The sequence below is a fragment of the Takifugu rubripes genome, chromosome 3 (assembly GCF_901000725.2).
Source record: "Takifugu rubripes chromosome 3, fTakRub1.2, whole genome shotgun sequence".
Lineage (NCBI taxonomy): Eukaryota > Metazoa > Chordata > Actinopteri > Tetraodontiformes > Tetraodontidae > Takifugu > Takifugu rubripes.
Genome location: NC_042287.1, coordinates 10,339,719 through 10,358,816, shown reverse-complemented (window position 1 = coordinate 10,358,816; position 19,098 = coordinate 10,339,719). Strand labels below are relative to the sequence as shown.

At 42.9% G+C, this 19,098-nt stretch overlaps 3 protein-coding genes and 1 non-coding gene across 6 annotated transcripts in view; all 4 read right to left on the bottom strand.

The window, feature by feature from the left end:
* The window catches only part of LOC105419977 (homeobox protein Hox-C4a), a 47,709-nt gene that overhangs the window by 8,048 nt on the left and 20,563 nt on the right, over positions 1–19,098 (bottom strand). Inside the window, exons 1-3 of one of the 3 annotated variants that reach the window (XM_011621869.2) lie at positions 17,692–18,299; positions 4,959–5,010; positions 200–1,835 (exon numbers count right to left, since the gene is read on the bottom strand). The exons of 1 other annotated variant lie outside the window; for it this stretch is intronic. In XM_011621869.2, the coding sequence (XP_011620171.1) occupies positions 200–635 (436 nt within the window). In that variant the 5' untranslated portion in view covers positions 636–1,835; positions 4,959–5,010; positions 17,692–18,299. Of the gene's footprint in view, positions 1–199; positions 1,836–4,905; positions 5,011–17,691; positions 18,300–19,098 lie in introns of those variants that run through there. One more of the 3 variants, XM_029833754.1, reaches the window with a different exon arrangement.
* Positions 3,237–3,320, bottom strand: mir10b-2 (microRNA mir-10b-2). Its single transcript, NR_105320.1, has one exon. It is a non-coding gene; the product is annotated as a microRNA mir-10b-2 (primary transcript).
* On the bottom strand, positions 7,855–10,400 carry hoxc5a (homeobox C5a). The gene is made up of 2 exons (XM_011621867.2): positions 9,731–10,400; positions 7,855–8,740 (listed from the first exon to the last, which is right to left on the bottom strand). Exons 1-2 carry the CDS (start codon positions 10,137–10,139, stop codon positions 8,532–8,534), a joined length of 618 nt encoding a protein of 205 aa, XP_011620169.1. The 5' UTR covers positions 10,140–10,400; the 3' UTR covers positions 7,855–8,531.
* On the bottom strand, positions 11,117–14,468 carry hoxc6a (homeobox C6a). The gene is made up of 2 exons (XM_003963064.3): positions 12,573–14,468; positions 11,117–12,144 (listed from the first exon to the last, which is right to left on the bottom strand). The coding sequence occupies exons 1-2, from the start codon at positions 12,967–12,969 to the stop codon at positions 11,831–11,833; spliced, it is 711 nt and encodes a 236-aa protein (XP_003963113.1). The 5' UTR covers positions 12,970–14,468; the 3' UTR covers positions 11,117–11,830.

The window sequence follows — 19,098 nt, the reverse complement described above, 5'->3', positions numbered from 1 at the left end:
CGGCTATAAAATTTATGGTGGGTGTAATTACCAATGCCGAGTCGTAAATCCGCCTCAATTGTGCCATTTCAAAGGCTTCCCTGCTATCGGAGCAGGGGCTGGAAACGAGATGGGAGTCAGAGGGACTGATAAAGGGAGGGAAAAAGGGAGAGAGGAGCATGAGGAGTGCAGGGGGAACACAAACACGCAAGTTGCCTACCAGTGCTGACGTGAATTTTCTTCATCCACGGGTACACCACCGGCTGCTTGGAGGAGGCTGTGCTGTTTGGATGCTCCGGGGTAGCTTGGTTGCAGGCGGAGGCTGCTGCCGGTGGGGTGGCGGGGGACATGGACAACTGTGGGGTTTCACATGAAGCAGGCTGCCCTTTCCCTGTCAGCAGGTGCGCAGATTGGGGTATTCCATGTCCCCTTGGCGTGTCAGGTTCAGGGATGCTTGCACAGTTATACTGGCGCTCTTGGTAGCTCGCCCGCGGAGGATATAACTCCTGGTGGTGATGCTGGTAGCCAGTGTCCCTTGCGCGGCTGTAATATTCTGGACTATGCTCGGGGATGTAGTTGTTTTGCGAATATTCCTCGCATGGAGGAAATTTCGGATCAATGTAGTTAGACTCCATCAAATACGAGCTCATGATCATTAATTTCTGGAGTGGAAAATAATTTTTCTAGCTTTGTCGTTTTTCTGCTCCATAAAGCCCTCCTACTTGCGAGCAGCCCTGTAAAGTTACTTTTACCACGTGACACAATGGGCCAATGGCGGGCTTAGAGGTAGTTCCCGGATAAGGAACCAGAGGTATTTAGCATACCTACAGTCGCCATTGTGGGCACAAATCTCTCTCTCCCCCTGTATCTCGCATCCTCTCTCTACCCTTCTCTCTCCTCTCTCATCCTCTCTGGTTGCGTTACCAAAGCAATTGATCTTGAGGACAAAACTAGTAGGTATTGCTGACCAAGTAAAAAAAATAAAACAGGCAAGTCCTCTGCTTCCAATTATTCAAAGGGACAAAAGGCGATTCACAAAGGATAAGGCACAACAATAGAAAAGCAGTCATTTTTTAGCCTGTTTGCCTTTCATAAAGGTTATCTGCTAATTAATGAAAGCACAGCACAGCAGCTCTAAAGTCATTACAACACAAAATTACACCCGAATCACTTTCTGACGTATTTTTAAAAAGCTACTTCTGTGGTAGTTTAATGCTAAATATGCTAACATTCAGCCTAAATGTCAGAGCTGATCAGAGTGCTGAGGTGATCTGGAGGGGATGTTTTAGAATTGGCCTGATCTTTGATATTATTGGAGAAAAAGCAGGACAGGAGCAGTATGGAAACGCATTCATTTAGTGACTGGACGTATTTGTCACATCCAGTGTCCATCCTTTTTATTTCTTGTAAGACGTACATTCAAATGTTTTTAATGCCAAAATCCAGTAAAAATATTTTTCTGTCCTTCCTGAAGCTTTAATGTTATTTTGCAAAGAAAAGGAACAGAAGGAACAGATTTGAAAATACCACACAAAATGCCTTCATGTGTTTAATCTGTAACAATACCATTGTTGATACTTTTAAATGGACACTTGGGCAGGTATAAGAACAGATGAAGAAAAAAAAATTGAATTGTAACATGAATAAAATTGTATGATAACCAGTATAAGTATATTAAAAGTAGATAAAACAGACGAACAAATCAGGGAACAAGAGCACTTTCCTATAAAGCTTCTAAAGAAGACCTCTTGGAAAGAGGAGCTTAACAGGGTTTTAATTAATGAAATTAACTAAGGTTCCATTCCATTTAGTGCAGAAGGGCCTAAGCAGGCAGCCAATATGCAAAGGAGCAGCACCTGAATGGGAAATAACCGATCAGGATCACTGTTAACACCGATCATTACCTCAGTTTCACCAGCAAAATGTCTGCCATTTTATTTGTTTTTAAAAAAAGGTTCATTGGAATGTCAACAGTTAAAAGACCAAAAGGAATCACAGACTAACAAGTATGTCGTTGACGTGAAGGCACAGCACCGGCGGCATGATGTCACTGTTTAAGCTGGTGTGCGGTGATAGAAAAGTGGATGAAAATATGACGATGCCACAAACTGGAACGTGACAATCTGCTGTTTCTACTGCAGAGGAGTGCAGGCTGCTGGGCTGCATGTGGTCCCAGCCAGGAGCAGCTGCTCTCTTTTGTATTAGACTACAGAGCGGGATGATTTTCATGTATGATAACACTGTTTTTATATTTGTGTCACTGTCATAATGTTTATCTTGCAGACCTCTCCAGCCTGCGACCACCAGTAAATTTGTTTTCAAAGGGGCCAAAGGTGAATGACAAATGCAAAAAGTGACTGAGATTAAACTGAAAAGAAATGGATATTTATGGTATTTAGCGTCGACAGTGCGCACTGAAGCCAAAACAATGGTCAAAGATCACAATATTTCTGCCTCTGAACGTGGCTGCAGCGGTGACCATCTGCCACATTCCTGGAGCTCTGCTGTCTCACTGTAAACTGATCCTGTCTGGCTGTATAAACTTGTCATGTGTTGTTTGCTTCCAGTTCCTCTCCCTCACTCAGCTTTGGTTCAGGGAGAAAGACAGGGCTGCGGGGGTGGGTGCTAATGTGTTCGCAGCTTCTCCACATCCAGCTTAAAATCCCTTCTCCGTTTGAGGTGAGGACAGCTGCAGGTTCGCAACCGCCAAAATCTCATGTGCATAAAATTCTACGGTAAAGCTTCACACACACAAAAAGAAACCTCTTTAATTCCATTTGGGGAAAGATTTGGAATTAGAAGTCAAACAAGGTCACCAGATTGGAAGGTGTAACAATTCTCGCAACAATAATTGCACGAGGTATTTTTTTAAAATGACATGAAATGTTTTTGCTTACTGGCCTGTTTGTGCAGAACTCGCACGACATTTCAATAACCACAAGCAAGGATGTTAGAGGCGTTTTATAGAGCAATAAAAGCTGTAAATCAGTCACTCTCAAACGACCCCTGGTTCCTAACGTGTTTTATAGGGTCTGCAACAGTAGTAGCCACGCACTGCACACATGGCTCTGCTCTTGGAGGCCTACCTCCACAAGCCCCGGCTGTCTGGACCATGAATACAATTTGTGACAGCGTTATTGTTGCTACAGCGCCGGGATGTGGACTGCGTGTAAACCACAGATGCTCAGAGTGAAAAAGGAGGAAAAGCGTGCAGAGAAGCAGGAGCAGGAACCTCCAGTGGCTGCTGTGGTTTTGCAGTTGCCCATGTATTCCTGTAGAGACGTACTTGCGACTGTCTGGAACTCACACAAATTCGGTTCTACAGGGTACATATAGACAACTAACGTGTTTTAGGTTAGAAACCTCTGAGTCTAGCGTCGGAACCAATACGTACAAAAAATAAATCTGTCCGATTGCTTTAAAAACACACACACTTTCGCTGTGCTGTGAGTAACATATGTTCACTTGAGAGAAATTTCAATATCATTCCTTGCACACTCACACACACACACACATGCTCATTTTGGGGGCAGCTTCTGTATGAATATTCAGTCACAAACACGGAGGATACAAAGGGACGGCATGACAGCGCTGATGAAAAATAAGTTTCTTTTGTTCCCAGCCATTTCTCCTGCCTGCTATTACCATACTGACCGCCCGGTAACCTTTCTTCCTGCCACTCTGGAAGCTAATGAGAAAAGCCTGGGATGAAAAATGCCGTATCAAACGTGTGACCTGTTCCGTGGGTTATTAAAAACACCAAACACGCTCAGATTCTGAATCAATGGAATTGATTACTCTGCAGATGTGCACAAGAAACACCAAATGCTGGCAAAATAAAATAAAATAAAATCTTAGTCGCATTTCTCACTGCGTCCTTGGCGTCAAATGAAATGATACAATAAGCAGAGTCACGTTTGTATAAATAACACGATGTTTTTGCATATGTTCTTTTACACACGCTGCTTTTGTGCACCGAACCTGCGTAGGTTGCTCGCAGCTTTAAACACTCCCCTCTCTCTGTGCGCGCTGGAGGACGCATTTTAATATTAGTTAGACAGGCTGACCCGCGTTTCACCCCTCGCGTTTGACTGGTTCCAATAGTTCACTGCCAAGGATTATTGATGGAGAGGCAGCAATGGATTCCTTCTCCACACAAATGGCTTTCAGATCGTGCACCTAGTTCAATAACTAGTTATAATGTAGAAGTACAAAAAATGAGGCCCTTAGGTGGACTAATTTGATGTTTCATTTGTTCATTTGAGATATTGTTTAACCCTCCTCCCCCCCTTCTCTGCAACAGCTGTACGTGCCTGTTCACGCATTGGGGTGTAAACAGAGTAAATCTGCGCAGAACTATGCGGGTGCCCGTCGGTCCGTCTGTGGCCGTTTTTAATTAGGTGGACACAAAACAGTAGCTCATGGCCCAGATGCAGACAGTGGAGCAATAACTTCTGCTCCCCGCTGGAAACTGCTGCGGCGCACGTTTAATCAAAGCGTTAACCTAATAGCCGTTTCACGTTTAATCTCCCCAGGTGTAATAAAGTTAAGGTGGATATCGTCCGGTTGAAATTTCTAAAAAAAAAAATAAAGAAAAAAAAACATATTAATGAAGTGTCGACAGACTGGAGACTATTTGGGAATGAATAGCCTGAAGCAGCAGCAAGGGATGAGTCGGTTTTAGCAAACCTGCTGCCACACAAAGACCAGGTTGGTGTTAACGATGGTGAGGTTAAGCAGCTCAGATATATGAGTAGCACCACTCACACATTAATGTGGTTTAAGCCTGCAAAATATTTTGATAACGATATAAATGAACTAAAATGATGATGTTCATTTTCTTTAAAAGTGGAAGTTATTTAATTGATTCTGGGTCCAGGCTTCAGTGCCTCTATAGTCAGCTTCCGGCTAAAACAGCAAACTCACTGAAGTGTCACATCTCTCCATTCAAGCCAGGTAGGATGATGGAGAACACTTACTGGGGGGTAGAGAAGCCCCCATGTTTCCATGCATTCTCACCAGAAGATCGACCTGGAAGAAAAAGAAAACAGAAAAAAAAAAAAAAAAATTAAATAACGTGCAGTATTTTGGTTGGTGTTTATTTCAGTGTAATCACTTCACACAGTTTAACACTAATTATTCCAAACAAATGTTAAATAAGTCCGAGGAAATATGAGCAAGAGATTAAATTAGATTAAAACAAATATTGTTTTATATATATATGTGAAAGCATATTTCTCGTTTCTTTGGTTAATGGTTGAATCCCAGCTAAAGTTCATTTTGTGCCGCTGTTTCATGTTACTGATCTCTGTGCCTCTGATATGTTATCTTAATTGAAAGGAGTGTGTCCTAGAAAAGTTTTGACATTTGACATATCTTTTAGAGATGTGACTCCGAGGACAAATAATCAGGACGGGTCGTTTTCTGTCAGGGGAAAAACATCATTCTGAGTGTTTCCTTGGGCAAACATTCCATGAATAGAATTCCCTGGATTTCAGGGAACCTGAAATATGAGTAATCACTTGATGACATTGAGAATAAATTTAAACTCGGTTTTAAAGAGACTTCTGTCTTCTTATTTGGGTTGAGTCTGACGGACGTCCAGGCTCACCCGGAAATGACCCCTGCGGACTGAATGATGATAGTGTCAGTCCTGGAGGGAACCAAAAGGAATTATAGCAACTCAGAGCCAGCAGTGAAAGGGACATTTGGACTGTCTACCTTTACCTCAGCGAAAGTGGTTCCAACCAGAGTATCTTTGATCCAAACTTCCTTTTAAAATCTATTAGCATACTGATCATTCAGAAGCTAGATTCTGAACAAGTGTCACTTCTGATGTTAAGTTGTTCTTTTTTACAGTAAAGGCACATATTGCATTCTTTCAGGATGATTATTGACACAGCTTAGAATGTAAAGACAAGAAAATATCTGAAAAAAGTGCACAAAATAAATTAAGATTTGAATAAAGTAAACCATCACCGTGTTACACAGTGCCCCCTATCGGACGTGTGTATCAAGACCATTGCACACAGGAGAAAGACAGATTCTATTTTTTTTAGCACAAAGCACAAAGGCAAAACTGCGTGTTTCCCAGTAAAACGTCCCCTCGGTCACAGCACAGTCCCGCTGCAGCTCTGACCTCAGTTCACGTCCTCCAAAACCACATATCTCGTTCACGCACACAAACAGGGACAGTGATTCCATTGGGCCGCAAAACTCGTTTATATATGAAGAATTAAATGCGTGCACCAGAGAAAAAGAGAAAATTATCGAGTTTATCAGATCAAACCACCTCATCAATCTCCATACTGATCAATTCAGTCGTTCAATAATAGGCCGCTGCAACAACTCAGAAGGAGTATCGAGAAAAAACAGTCACAAACAAGACGCTTTGTTGTTTAGTTTTCACAAAACTGTTGTCTCCAACTGATATTTACGAAATTGTCCATGAAAATACAACAAAGGTTTTACTTGAATGAAGAGAAAAATCGAGTACAGCGGTAACAACATTATTTTATATGGGTTAAGAATCTAATGCGCAGGAAAAAAGATGGAAGGAAGGAGGAGAAAGATGCGGAGGAGAGTAATGTGGGCGTATAGTGAACGGCAGTTTTTTAATTAATCAATTTATGTATTAAGGCTATTGCTGCTTCTAAACAACTTTTCATTCGTCTCAGTCATTTTCTTTCTTATTTTTTTTCTATTCTGAGACAGGAATAAACTGTTGAACGAGTAGCTACTCCACTCCAGTCACTTCACTGAAGATATCTTTAATTTGTAAACCGAAAATGACACAATAATGATTTGCATATTATACAAACGATGCAAGAAAGCAACATCGACGCAATACGCGTTCGTCTTTTTTATGCTATCATATTAATCTCAATGTCATCCAATTTACAGAATATCAACAATTATATGGTTGTATAAAATTAATAATTCGCTGCTCGTTAACGCACTTAATTCATAAATCAACCCGTTTGCAAATGTAGTGCTGCTATAGTAAAAAAAAAAAAAAAAAAAAAAAAAAGGCTCCCTCAAAGACGTGTAAATACAAACTTCAAAATCAACTTACTAGAGCTCCCGGTGCTCCGCTGCAGCTCCGCAGTCCGGAGGAAGGTTGTGCATCCTCAGTGCCACAAAGCCCTTTCTTCCCCAGATAAGGAGCAGCCAGCAGCTGCGATTCCGGACAGTTAAGATTATATATGATGTGTATATATCGAAGGTTTGTCAGCTCTTCCAGGCCATAAAACCCACTTAAATGGCACCACGTGCTTCCCATGCACCATTCACAGGCCCTGCTTGGGGCAATTGGCATATGTAACCTTGTAAACTTTAAAATACCCTAAAAGAAAGACATAGGCCTACAAAAAGGGATTCAATACATTGTCCACGTAAAGATTAGGCCGCAGCAGAGACAGTGGACGCTGCGCTGACCGCTTCTCATAGGAAGTTGACTCTTTTATGTTGAGAGGTGAGTTAATTTTAACTATTTTTTTTATTACGTTTGGGACAGTTTGTCTCATTTTCGACTGCACTGTTGGCATGGACGCTTCTGCTGACCGCAGCAATCCCGCTAAACTGCCTGCTTTTTAGTCCAATTGATAGTTAGTTTTAAATACAATGGTGGAAAACCAGATTTGCCATATGGCCTCCGCAGTGACGGCGAGAGGAAACCAGTGGCTTTGTTTTGGTGGGTGATTGTTGTCACAGGGTCTCTTCCTTCCCTGACCAAACAGGAAACTGGAGTCCGCCAGTGGAAATGGGGCAATGAAGTTTTATGAGGGTCTTAAACTTCAGGACGCGTTTGTCCATCATCAGTGCTAATCGGTAGACAAGTAACAACGTCTTACATCAGGAAAAATAACACTGATCACTCGAGACTGCGACTTTATTGTTTCAGATTAACAATCAAGCCATTTCCGTAACGTGGAAATGGGTTAATTGCGCAAGACAATACACATACAGTCAGGAAGGTTCACCAGGACAGCATGGGTGGACTACAAGCACAGAAAATTAGTTCACAAAACATATAACACGGCCGACCACGTTCTGACTATTTTACACACCAACATATTAATGTTTTGTTTAAAAAAAAAAGTGACGATAAGACATATTTGTGAATCAGCAATAAATGTATGATCACAGTTATAGAGGAGTATGAAACGGCGTGTACTCGTGTTTAAAACATAGTCCAGAAGTGCTTTGTGCGGCTATGCTTTCAGTGCCCTGCAGAGCAAAAAGCCTTGCAGCGTGAAGGACCCCGTCTCCCCTGAACCTCGCGTCCTCTCTGCTCCGCAAAGTAAGGTTATCATCGCACAGCGGCAAATTAATTTAGAAATGTAAACCAATAGATCAAAGTGAGTGATATTCAATACATTAGGTCCCAAACTGCAGCGAGTGACACATAATTGGTGATGAAGCGCACAGAGCGATGTCATGATGTCACTGCTGCCTGGCGGTTCATCCGGAGGTCAGGCGGCTCACCAGCAATGCGCACTGCTGGCCTGTGAAATGCTAGGCATGCTTCCTCGTTCCCTGGTGCACACGTCCTACTCCTTCACTTTGATCTTTGAGTCTTTCTTCCATTTCATTCTTCTGTTCTGAAACCAGATTTTGATCTGCCTCTCGTTTAGACACAGGTTGTGCGCGATCTCGATGCGCCTGCGGCGGCTCAGGTACCGGTTGAAGTGAAATTCTTTCTCCAGCTCCAGAGTCTGGTAGCGGGTGTAACTGGTCCTGGAACGTTTACCCTCCGATTCTGAAGTGGTATTAAAATATTGTATTATTATAAACGAAAAGGCTATATTAGTCATCTGCATTCAAGAAAATATAGGTTTTAATAAAAGAAAATAAAAACTGTAGGCAAAAATCTTTTACACCTTCATTTTAATGATCAGAATTCATTTTACAGTCAACACTCAACTGTCCTAAAACGGCCTATTAAGGATAAGCTTTCAAAGTACACCAAATGCTATCTTTTAAAATGTAAATATGAAAGCCTGAGGCAAAACCGACATGAGCAACCGTCTTACGGTAATTCAAAACTTCTACGGGAATAAAAAGAGGAAAGAAAATAGAAAGTGAAAGGTTAAATTTGATTTTCTTTCCTCCCCTCCAGATATAATCTAGTTTACAAGGCACATGCGCCCTAAGCAAAGTATTTGGTATTTGGGAAACATGAATAAATCCCCAGTGGGCACCGGAATGTTTCACACTAAATCCGAAATGGCTGCTTTTGTAAATATTCTATATGTGCGCAGCCCGGACGAGGGTGCAGGGTGTGCAGAAGGGGCACGTCTATTCAAAAAATTTTGAGGTGAAAAGTTCACCATTGGGTCAGGGCATTAGTCGTTCCCAGAGTTCATTTTAAGGCTAAAGCTACTCCCACGCATACAAACTGATAATGTAAAACATGTAGCTTGGCTAAGTCAATAAGCGAAGCAATACACTAAAGGTAGAAGCCGAATTTGTAAATATTATTTCATAGTTTTATCACAATTTTGTCCTTTAATCCAATTATACCGCCATAAATCACCCCACAGATCACCTCTTCGTCGTTACAGAGCAGGTTTACGAGCAATGGATGCCTTTGTCATAAAATTTATGACCGCGAGTTTTTATTATTTCCTGCGTTTGGCCTATAAAACTCAAGAGGGAAAGTGGAACGCCCGAAAGCGGCGTCGCTGCCTAAAGAGTCCATAAGGGAAAGCATCTTAGCCTCACTTTAGCAAATATAGCCAAACTTTACCGTGGTTCATGTGCAGCTTTGTCATCCATGGATAAATCTGCGGCTGCTGCTCACTGTCCGGACGCTCGGTCACTTGAGGGTTTCGCTTGACGGTTTGCGCGTTTTCCGCACTTCTCTCGCTCTCCTGGCTCTTGTTGCCGCCGAGTTTTGCGCTCCTCTCCGGGTCTCTGTCTGCGCCTAGTCCCAGCAGTGTGTTGCCGCCGTAGCTCAGCCCGCTTGCGTCCACGGTCGTGCTGCTGGAGACCATGGTGATCTGTGGTCCTGACGGGAGAAGAGTCTCCGCGCTGCCACGCAGGCTAGTTTTCATCTCCTCCCGTTTAGTGGAGGTCGTGGGAACTGGACAAGTGAATATCCCGTTAACACCTTCATAACGGCCGGACCTGCGCTCAGACAGATCGAAACTAAACATAATGTCAGAAGTTGTCGCGCTTGCCTCCCTGGGATTCGAGCAGTCAACATAAGAGATAATACTTTTACGTGTTTTTTCTCAAACTACAGAGGGCGGCGGGTTGCCTACTGTTTCCTTGTTTTTGTTGATCATTGCTTTTCTTTGCGGTCGCTTTTCGGAAATTCAAGGTTGCCTGTGCTATAAAATAATCCAGGATTTATAGGTGGAGTTGGCTTTGCTGTCTTTTTTTTAATTCTTGATCCGATGGGCGCTGCCCAAATATGGGGTATTTGTATGGGATCACGTGCGCATGTTGGCCAGTCATAAATTGGCTTTGATACTGAATGGGGATATTGATGAATAGGAGAAACGTGTCCGGTAAACTTTGAGCTGCATGGTTGGTGAAGACCAGGCGAGGAGCTTTAGCGCAAAAAAAAGGGGCAAGACAGTAAGACAAGAGCGTCACCTGGTGTCTGGTATGGGAGAGAGCGGTCAGTAGCGGCCACAGTCCGGCCATGACGCGCCGTCAGTCACACAACATAGCTAATAATAATAATAATGATAATAATAATGATGATAATAATAATAATAATAATAATAATAATAATACGATATTCGCTTTTTTAATGGCCACATTGTTGGAAGCAATTTACGCACTTTGACTTTAAGCTGTCGCTGCAAGTTATAATGTCTATAGATTTACGGGATTTTGATATTTAAACTTCATATTGGAGACTGTTGCACTCCCAGTGTTCATTAAAAATGTATAGTTTAGACGCAAAAAGTACGTAAGATCACGTCATTGGTTTTGGTCTCGTGTAGCACGTTGGAAGCTATTTGATGGGTACAAAGATCATGATAAAGACCCCTCCAAAATAAGCCCCAATCCCACTCTGGTATTAATGCATATACTTTAATATTTTAAAGCTTCCCATTCTTTATTTTCTTTTCTTTTTGAGCTGGAGAGGGAGCTTTCATGACAAAGGCGCAAGACGAGGCTGAAAGTTTAACAAATACTTTATTTCATGATACACAATTGGGACAAAACATGTAGTTGTAAGTTGAAAATAAATGCCAAGAATTACGAGTGTACAAATGTATACCTCACAAGGAAAGTCTAAGGTTTAAAAAAAAAAGAGGGCTCAGCGCAGTCTGTGTGTGCAGCGGCTATCAGCGGGTAAATGCACATGAAGTCCTCAAAGCATTAATATAATACAAATACGCTGCTCCTTTGATTATTTACAGCCGTTCATTTGTTTGGACTGCGTGTCCGTGCAACTTTCACCTCGACACATTCAATGCAGACAGTTCAAGTAGTAGATTTTTCTCCGGTGTCCGTCTGGTCTTTTCCTTCCGTGGAATGTACATGTGGAAACATTGAGTTAAAGTCAAACACTGATCAAAGAGTTCACAGTGAGTGGTGGGGTGTTGGGGAGACTGGATACATTTTTACTGACATGGAAAATAAAATAAAAAAATAATACTTCTATTCTCACAATACGTGTGTGACATTGCACAAAAAACAACTTCAAATGTCACGGTGGCCATATTTGGCTGCTGAAATATTTTGGAACGCTCCTGTGGTTAACGTGGAATATAAGTGACAAAGCTGCGGGGTAGCCATCATGCAGTAAAGTCGCTCTCAAGTCTATGTAATTTTTTTTAGGTAGTTATGTTGAGACTCGGTGATCCTCAGGTGTTCTTTATTTCGCCTATTCTTTCTTTTTATCCTCATCCTTCCCTTCTTCCGTTGCGCCACCGCGATCCTCTCGCTCCTCCTGGGAGCCTCCTGTCTGTTCGCTGCCAGTCACCGTGGAGGTCAGGTTGCTCTCTTTCTTCCATTTCATGCGTCGGTTCTGGAACCAGATTTTGATCTGGCGCTCCGTCAGACACAGCGCGTTGGCGATTTCGATGCGTCTGCGCCTGGTCAGGTAGCGGTTGAAGTGAAACTCCTTCTCGAGCTCGAGCGTTTGATAACGAGAGTATATCTGACGTCCTCTGCGCCTGTCCGTCCCGTAGCCGACTCCTGGTCAGATACAAAGTGGAGACGCTGAGTGAAATCATTTGCTGGGCGCAATCACAGTTTATGACATGGCTTTGTGTGCTGTGGTATCGCTGCTAAACTGGAGAGATTAACTTATCAACATAATTGGGAGCCAGATCTAAGGAGAAAAAACTAAACACTTTAATCTGTAATCATATCCCAAACACCATATATTCCTCTGTAATCTCAGCTAATAAAATCGCGACAGTAAATGCGCTCCTGGCTCCCTCACGCTGCTGATTATCAATCGTAAAAATGAAAGCTGTTTATTTGCACATGCAAAGGCCCATCTACAGGTCGAGGGGATACAGTAATGTTTTATGGGGTCGTAAAAAGTAACTTACTCTCTTGGTAAGACATATCGTAAAACTGGCCCATTTCCTTAATTTATTTGTCGTAGTAAAACTCACCGCTGTGTGAGTTCATCCGCTGCATCCACGGGTAGATCGGGATGTTGCTTTTCTGCTCCTGCGTTCCCGTCCTGCCTTGATCCAAACTGTACTCTTGAGCAATGTGGCTCTGCGTACTGAGTCCCATGTTTGTCTGTCTGCAACTCGGAAGCACGTCCTTGTCTTGAAGAAACACGTTTGATCCATAGTCGTACTGCGCTCTGCCGGACCCAAAAACCACATTGTCTTGCGGAGAGTAGAAGGGCGCATATATCCGATTCTGGGTCACAGCAGCTCCATACGACGAAAAATGTCTGACTGTGTCATAGGTGGTAGAGTTGAGGGGCACGTTAGGCAGGACGTCTTGACCACCGGATAAATGGCAGGAGAGCGACGGGTTTGCAAAATAAGAATTCATATCTTGCTTTTAACCCTCTCTCCAACTCTCCCCACTTCTTTATCGGTCTCTTTACAACCTCGCTCGCAGGAGTAAATCTTCTTCCCGTTTGTGTCAACTAACCACACCTTTCTCCAGCGTCTTCTTTTTTTCCACGACTTTCTGTCTCTACCGGAACGTGGGCTACTTTGAGGATTCAATATTATTAATTTCCAATCTCCGGTTAAAACGCACAAACCCGAGTGTTATAGCTGAGGCTTGGCTCGGTGAGAGACAATATGACAGTGTCAGCTGACTACTCTCCGCCAATTGAGAGGCAGGAGTTGAGAGGGAACTGTAGCTTTTAGCTTGGAGCTTGAACATTACAGCTAAATGCCGATAAACACGGCGCAGAGTTGGAGTGGCGCACAGCTTGGCTGCATGAGACGTTTTGCGACTAAAGCACCGGCGAATGTGGTATTTACGGAGGAATGTGATGCAGAATGTGAACAATGTCATTCAGCACAGGGGGGCATTAAAGGTGGAAGAGCTCTTTCCTCAAGGTGTCTTAACGAATGGAAATGTAATTAAATGAAACACTAATTACGTTAGTATTATGCGATTAACGCCCATTGGGCTCAGTGTTTCCATCTTTTCCCTTTTCTCTCCTCACGTGTCTATTTCCAAATTTCTCGTTACCACTCCAAGCATGTGGGCATCTCATAGGGCGCGTCGCCTCTCTAAAGGCTAAAATGATGCTTGCATATATTGTTTATTCCATCCATATTACCGTTGAGTATAAATTGTGTGGCTCGTGAGTAATTTCTGTGCTTTAGAAGAGAACTGGGGGAGGGTGTAAGTGGTAAGAATGCGTTTATGGTGTCTCTTCTGTGAGGGCAATAAAGCAAGTGACGTTCCCCAGCTCACCAACAACTATCTCCGCAGCACAACAAAAACTCCCGTAACACGAGCAGCAATCTCCCACATTCAGAAATGAAGGCACCGCCGAGCATGTGACGGCGACAGGCAGAAGGCTGCCTGAACACGAACACGCAAGGCTCCAGCGTCTGGGGGGGTGCCTTTCTGTCACTCCAGATCCAGTTATGCGACTGACAGTCCAAATTCTCCACAGGCCAACTGTGCTCGATGTTCACGCTCAGGTACATTCTTCCTTCCACTCACAGCAGACCGACATGCTTTCAACGCACAAACTTTTAGGCTAAATTACAGAAACCACAAAAAAACTGCTTCATTTTCAACCGTCCTGATCACTCTTCGACATTCCTCTGACACGCGCGCGCACGCACACACACACACACACACACACACACACACGGGGAACCAATAATTATCTGAACTGTAAATGATGGGTTAGCAGATGCTCTGTGAAAATAAAGCCAAACCGGAGCGCCTGTTTGTTTTACTTGTCATTCATCTCACTGCGTAAAGTTCCCCATCAGTAATCTGTCCTGTAATTCGAAAATGCAAAAGAATCTATGCCACGAACGAGGGCGCATTCCCACAAAAGCCCCCATTTCTGTTTTTCAAGAAAAAAAATATTTTTGAACTGAAGAATTGGTGAAAACGCACACACACACACGGCATTTTTAAATGCATTGTCCTCGCTCCCACTAACTGGACAGCTGTCCATAAAATAACCAAAGTTATTGAAAATGTCCTCAAATGCAGCTGCCAATGGCCGGAGCCAATATTGTTCCACTACAGAGATTTCCTGAACGAAACGTGGAACACTGTTTGGTCTCTTCTTTGGGATCCTGAATAGACCCATAAAAGAGACAAGAACAAAGAGAAGGAAGTATCCGGTGCAATAAAAGTCCCCCTTCACCTTATTCGTGGCCACATGTGACATGGCACATATTCGGTGCAAATAACAGACGAGCGTTGGCGGCTGGAACAGCCCCTTATTCAGTCCCAAGATTTGACTTTGCAGCTAAAATCAATAAGAAGCGAATCCAATAACGACGGTCTGGAAAACACAAGTGTACATTTATACTAAAGATTCATTATTAAAACTCCAACCAATTGACTTTAAGCGAACTAAAATAATTGATCTTTCATGTCATTGACCGCAGCATGGATTTAAGTTTAAATCAAAGGAAAGAATAATCCACATTTAATTGTAGTCTCAATGTGAGGTTGTATACAAGATAAAGATAGTTGCGTCATTTACCAATTATAGGATGTAGCATTACATTTTCAATAATTGAAACTTAATTCAATAGCTTTTTTAAAAAAAACTGCTACAGTGCCTTTTTGTATTTTAGTGTTTCGACAATATTAATTTAGTTAGGAAGATTTTCCTAAACTGTTGTTTGTCGCCTTCCCTGTAAGAAACACGGGTCCAAAAGTTTAGGCTGTAAATAAAGGTTGAACACTAAAACCAGATTAGACTGGAGGGGCAGGAATGCAGCCGTGGTTGAGCCAGTGTGCAGAATTAGAAAGGTCATTGTTTCCCTCGAGTTTTAGTGTTTTATTGCGGCCAGAAAAAAAAACGCAAATCACGCGCGGAGCTTTTGATGCTGAGAGGACCGAAGCCGTTTGGTGTGCAAAGGAATTCATAAACAGTATTGGACGAAGGACCACAGGAGAAAAATAATGAATTCTTAACAACTCCCACGGAGCAAAGATGGGGGCTTAAAATTACCATTACTAATTAATTCATAAATACTTCGGCTGCCTTCTTGTGGTAGTTTATTTGAATGCTATCATTATTTGGACGTCATTATGGGAATTGTACGTTATCCTTGAATATTTTTACTGTCTTTTCATACATCTGGGTCCAATAATAGGCTTTCTATCGTTTCGCTGTTTTTTAATGTATAAAAAACTTTTTGGAGCGGCAGGCCCGTTTAAATCGGCCCCCGTTCAGCTCCCAGGGCCCAGCCATGTTGTTCCCACTTCCCCTCTGTGCGCTTATTAAATGCATGTCAATGTCCACCCTCACCACATTCATCAGAATTACTTGTAAGGAACCTGTAGAATTTCGGTATTACAAGGCATAATTAAAAACAAAGAGGAAAAGTCTGGTCAGACCCTTTTACTCCCCCCACCCAACGTCGCTTCAAGCAAAATTCAAATATACAATGCAAAGCCCTCTATAAGCACTTTAACATAGTCTGGTCCAATTAATGTCCGGAAGTGTCCGACTTTATGCTCGTTAAGCACTCAGGAAGCTGTTGCTCAATGAGCCCATGTTGATCCACACGTCATAAATTATGACCATTAGTGGGCAAAATTTTTTTGCCCTGCCGGGATTTGTAAGTGGGGTTCTAAATGTGGTGATGCGGACAGATTCATGACTGCATGGAGCTTAATACAGAGCTATCTCTGCCTCTTTAAAACACTGCAGGCCAAAACAATACACTGCGGTTTCCTCCTCGCATTTTAAAACAAGATTTAGCCAACAATCAAAATGACTTGTTATGGTCTCTGGCTCTCTCTCACTCCCTCTCTCTGGGTCTCTCTCTGCAGGCACTGGATCAGCATGAGGACACGTTCCATTGCAACACCAATCTTTCATAAAGGCAAAGCCAATCACGTGGTTAAAAGTAAGCCCTCAAACGATGCCGGACGGTGAAATTGCAATTAAAGGCACGTTTCACCATAGAGGAGATTCTCTTTGGAGAAACACCCGTTGATTTTCTTTAAAAGGAAAAAAAATACCTGTAAGCAAAAAAATGTTTCTACATTCCACCCGTCTGTGCTACAGTACAACAAAAAGGTGATCGAAGATTTAATGTCCCTATATTCTCCCTATTCAAAGCCTAATTATAGATTACCTATAAATCTTAGATTGCCTTCTTTTGTTCTTCTCGAAGGTGAGCTGTGTGCGTGTGAGATCACAATATTGTGCTATAATCGGACAAGGATTATTTTTATTGCTGCTGGTTTTATGGAAATGAAAACATCTGTAACGAGTTTTTCCCAACACATTTGAAATAAAACCTATTGTTGCTTGCCACAATGTTGTCAGCAATTATGTTACAGCAGCCAGTCATTACACAATACTATTAATAAGAAGAAAGCTAAGGGAAATCTCCCACCGCAGAGTGACAATTACAGCAACAACAATAACCACCACAGAGAAACGCTCCTCGGTGTCAGCCTGCGCGGTTACTGGCTGGCAGCAGTAACTCAACTGGGTCAGCTGACACCGCAGCCGAAAACCAGCAGCCATAAACAACACCCGCCCTCTTCCGCAAGCAACGCCTCTGATCGCTAGGGGGCACTGCAGGGAATGACAGTTTTCTGTGACTGTAAATATTGTGCGTGTGTGTGTGCGTGTCAGAGAGAGAGGGAGGGAGAGAAAAGTAGAGAGAGAATGCGTGTTCCCCAAGCTGCTGGCACACAAATAAATACAAGTCACAATAACTATTAAAAGGGGAAATAATTAGAACACATCAGGCAGCTCTGATTGTAATTTGTCACTGCCTGGTCACAGGGGCCTATGACTGATGACAAACTTTATTATCAGTAGGAAATTTATTACAACCGATTGGCAGAGCGGCCCGAAATGCTCGGCTAGTGCTGACTGGAAATGCCGTGAACACACAGGTGCTGTTACACCACAAATGCAGTAATGATGGCCGCGTAACGAATGTGGCTACAGGCTATAGGTCAGGTCAAATCACCCCTCTCTACCCCGAGAACAGTCCTTACAGCACTGATCTCAGCATAGCAACCACCAAAATGCTAGCCTTCTAAGAAGCACAGAGAAGGCGCCATAGGAAACAGAAAGCTTACCAAGGCAGGCTCTCTGTGGTGGTGTAGCGCTGCAGTTGCTGGGTCACGATGGCGAGAGCCAAATATCAACACGGCGCGTATCTCCCCTTGTGCCATCAGGCTGTCCTCGCACCTCGGCGCAACGGAGGTGTATGGACGCAGATGCTGCGTGTTTGTGGCTAAAACAAAGTCTTTTTCTCCCCCCTTACACCCCCTCTCCCAGCTTTATTGCTTCCGACGGGGATAAACGCAGGCAGCGGCTTCCATAGGCGGCGACTGTCCAGAAGATCCCTCCATCAGGAAGTGGCGAATCCGGCCATCATCGCGTCCAACGGCGCTGAGAGACCGTGCAGGATTTGCTCTAATCGAGCAGGAGCAGAAGGAGAAAAAGACGTTTCAACGCCCTATAGCTTAGTCTGCTGCTGATACAAGGGAAGGACCAGGGAATAGACAACAGCATAAAGTTCATGTTCATAGAGCGTGCGCCACGTGGTCAGCTCCAGCCAATGGCGGAGAGGATCCAGTCGTAAACTTTTATTACTCAGCTGTAAATTTCTCCCTTTAACAACCAGGAATGTTTGCACCCATCTTTTCCCTTCCTTTCTCTCCCTTTTCCTTTCTGGGGCGCACAAAAACTAAAAATGGCCACATGATATGAAACGCCACGAAGATTTTTTTTTCTTTCCACCTATGGGTGAACCTTCTCAGCACGCGAAGGAAAAAAGAGACAGTTCGACAGCTGTGAGCCTAAAAAGCCAAAAGTGAGTGAGAGAGACAGATCTGGAGGGGAAGGAGGAGAATGGCATAAACAAAATAGAATAAGTTTAATCTTTAGGTTGATATGAATCCTGTCTACTTTTGTTTGGTTTTTTTAGATCGGATTGAGCTCCAGGATACGCAAACCAGCTTTCAGCACCTGAAGGCTTCAGATGCCTGTAAAAAAAAATCAAATTTACTCACAGATTTGAGGAAACTTTACTATTAAAAAGATCATAAACATAAATTTAAAAAACGGTTTGAGCGTGCAGCTATACATGAGGGTATGAATTCTTAAAAATCAACCTGCAACATAAATCTGGGTCAAACTTTCAGCACACTGTGGGTATGAAGGAAAATATTTAAAAACGTGGACATAAATCTGACATCACAGAAAAACGGAGAACAACGTGCTCTCTGCTTATATATAGGAAATTCACTTCATTATCAGCACAACTATCGAAATTTACGTTAAAAGGTTCGTCGTATTGTTGACAGTCCAGATAATTATGGCGTGATAAATTCCAAAGTCCAACATCGAGAGTTATAGCTGAAATCTTATAATGCATTTTCTTTACAGGGACTTACAACCCGTAGATTCACCAGTGACACAAATTCCCTTAATAAATTAAAATCGTCTCAGAGGTTTGGATGAGAGGTGCGTTCACTGCG

Coding starts and splice junctions, on each gene's coding strand:
- hoxc5a (XM_011621867.2), bottom strand. CDS start 10,139: ATGTTTAGTTTCGATCTGTCTGAGCGCAGGTCCGGCCGTTATGAAGGT. Junction 8,741..9,730: donor AAAGCTGCACATGAACCACG/GTAAAGTTTGGC, acceptor ATACCACTTCAG/AATCGGAGGGTAAACGTTCC.
- hoxc6a (XM_003963064.3), bottom strand. CDS start 12,969: ATGAATTCTTATTTTGCAAACCCGTCGCTCTCCTGCCATTTATCCGGT. Junction 12,145..12,572: donor GCGGATGAACTCACACAGCG/GTGAGTTTTACT, acceptor GTATCTGACCAG/GAGTCGGCTACGGGACGGAC.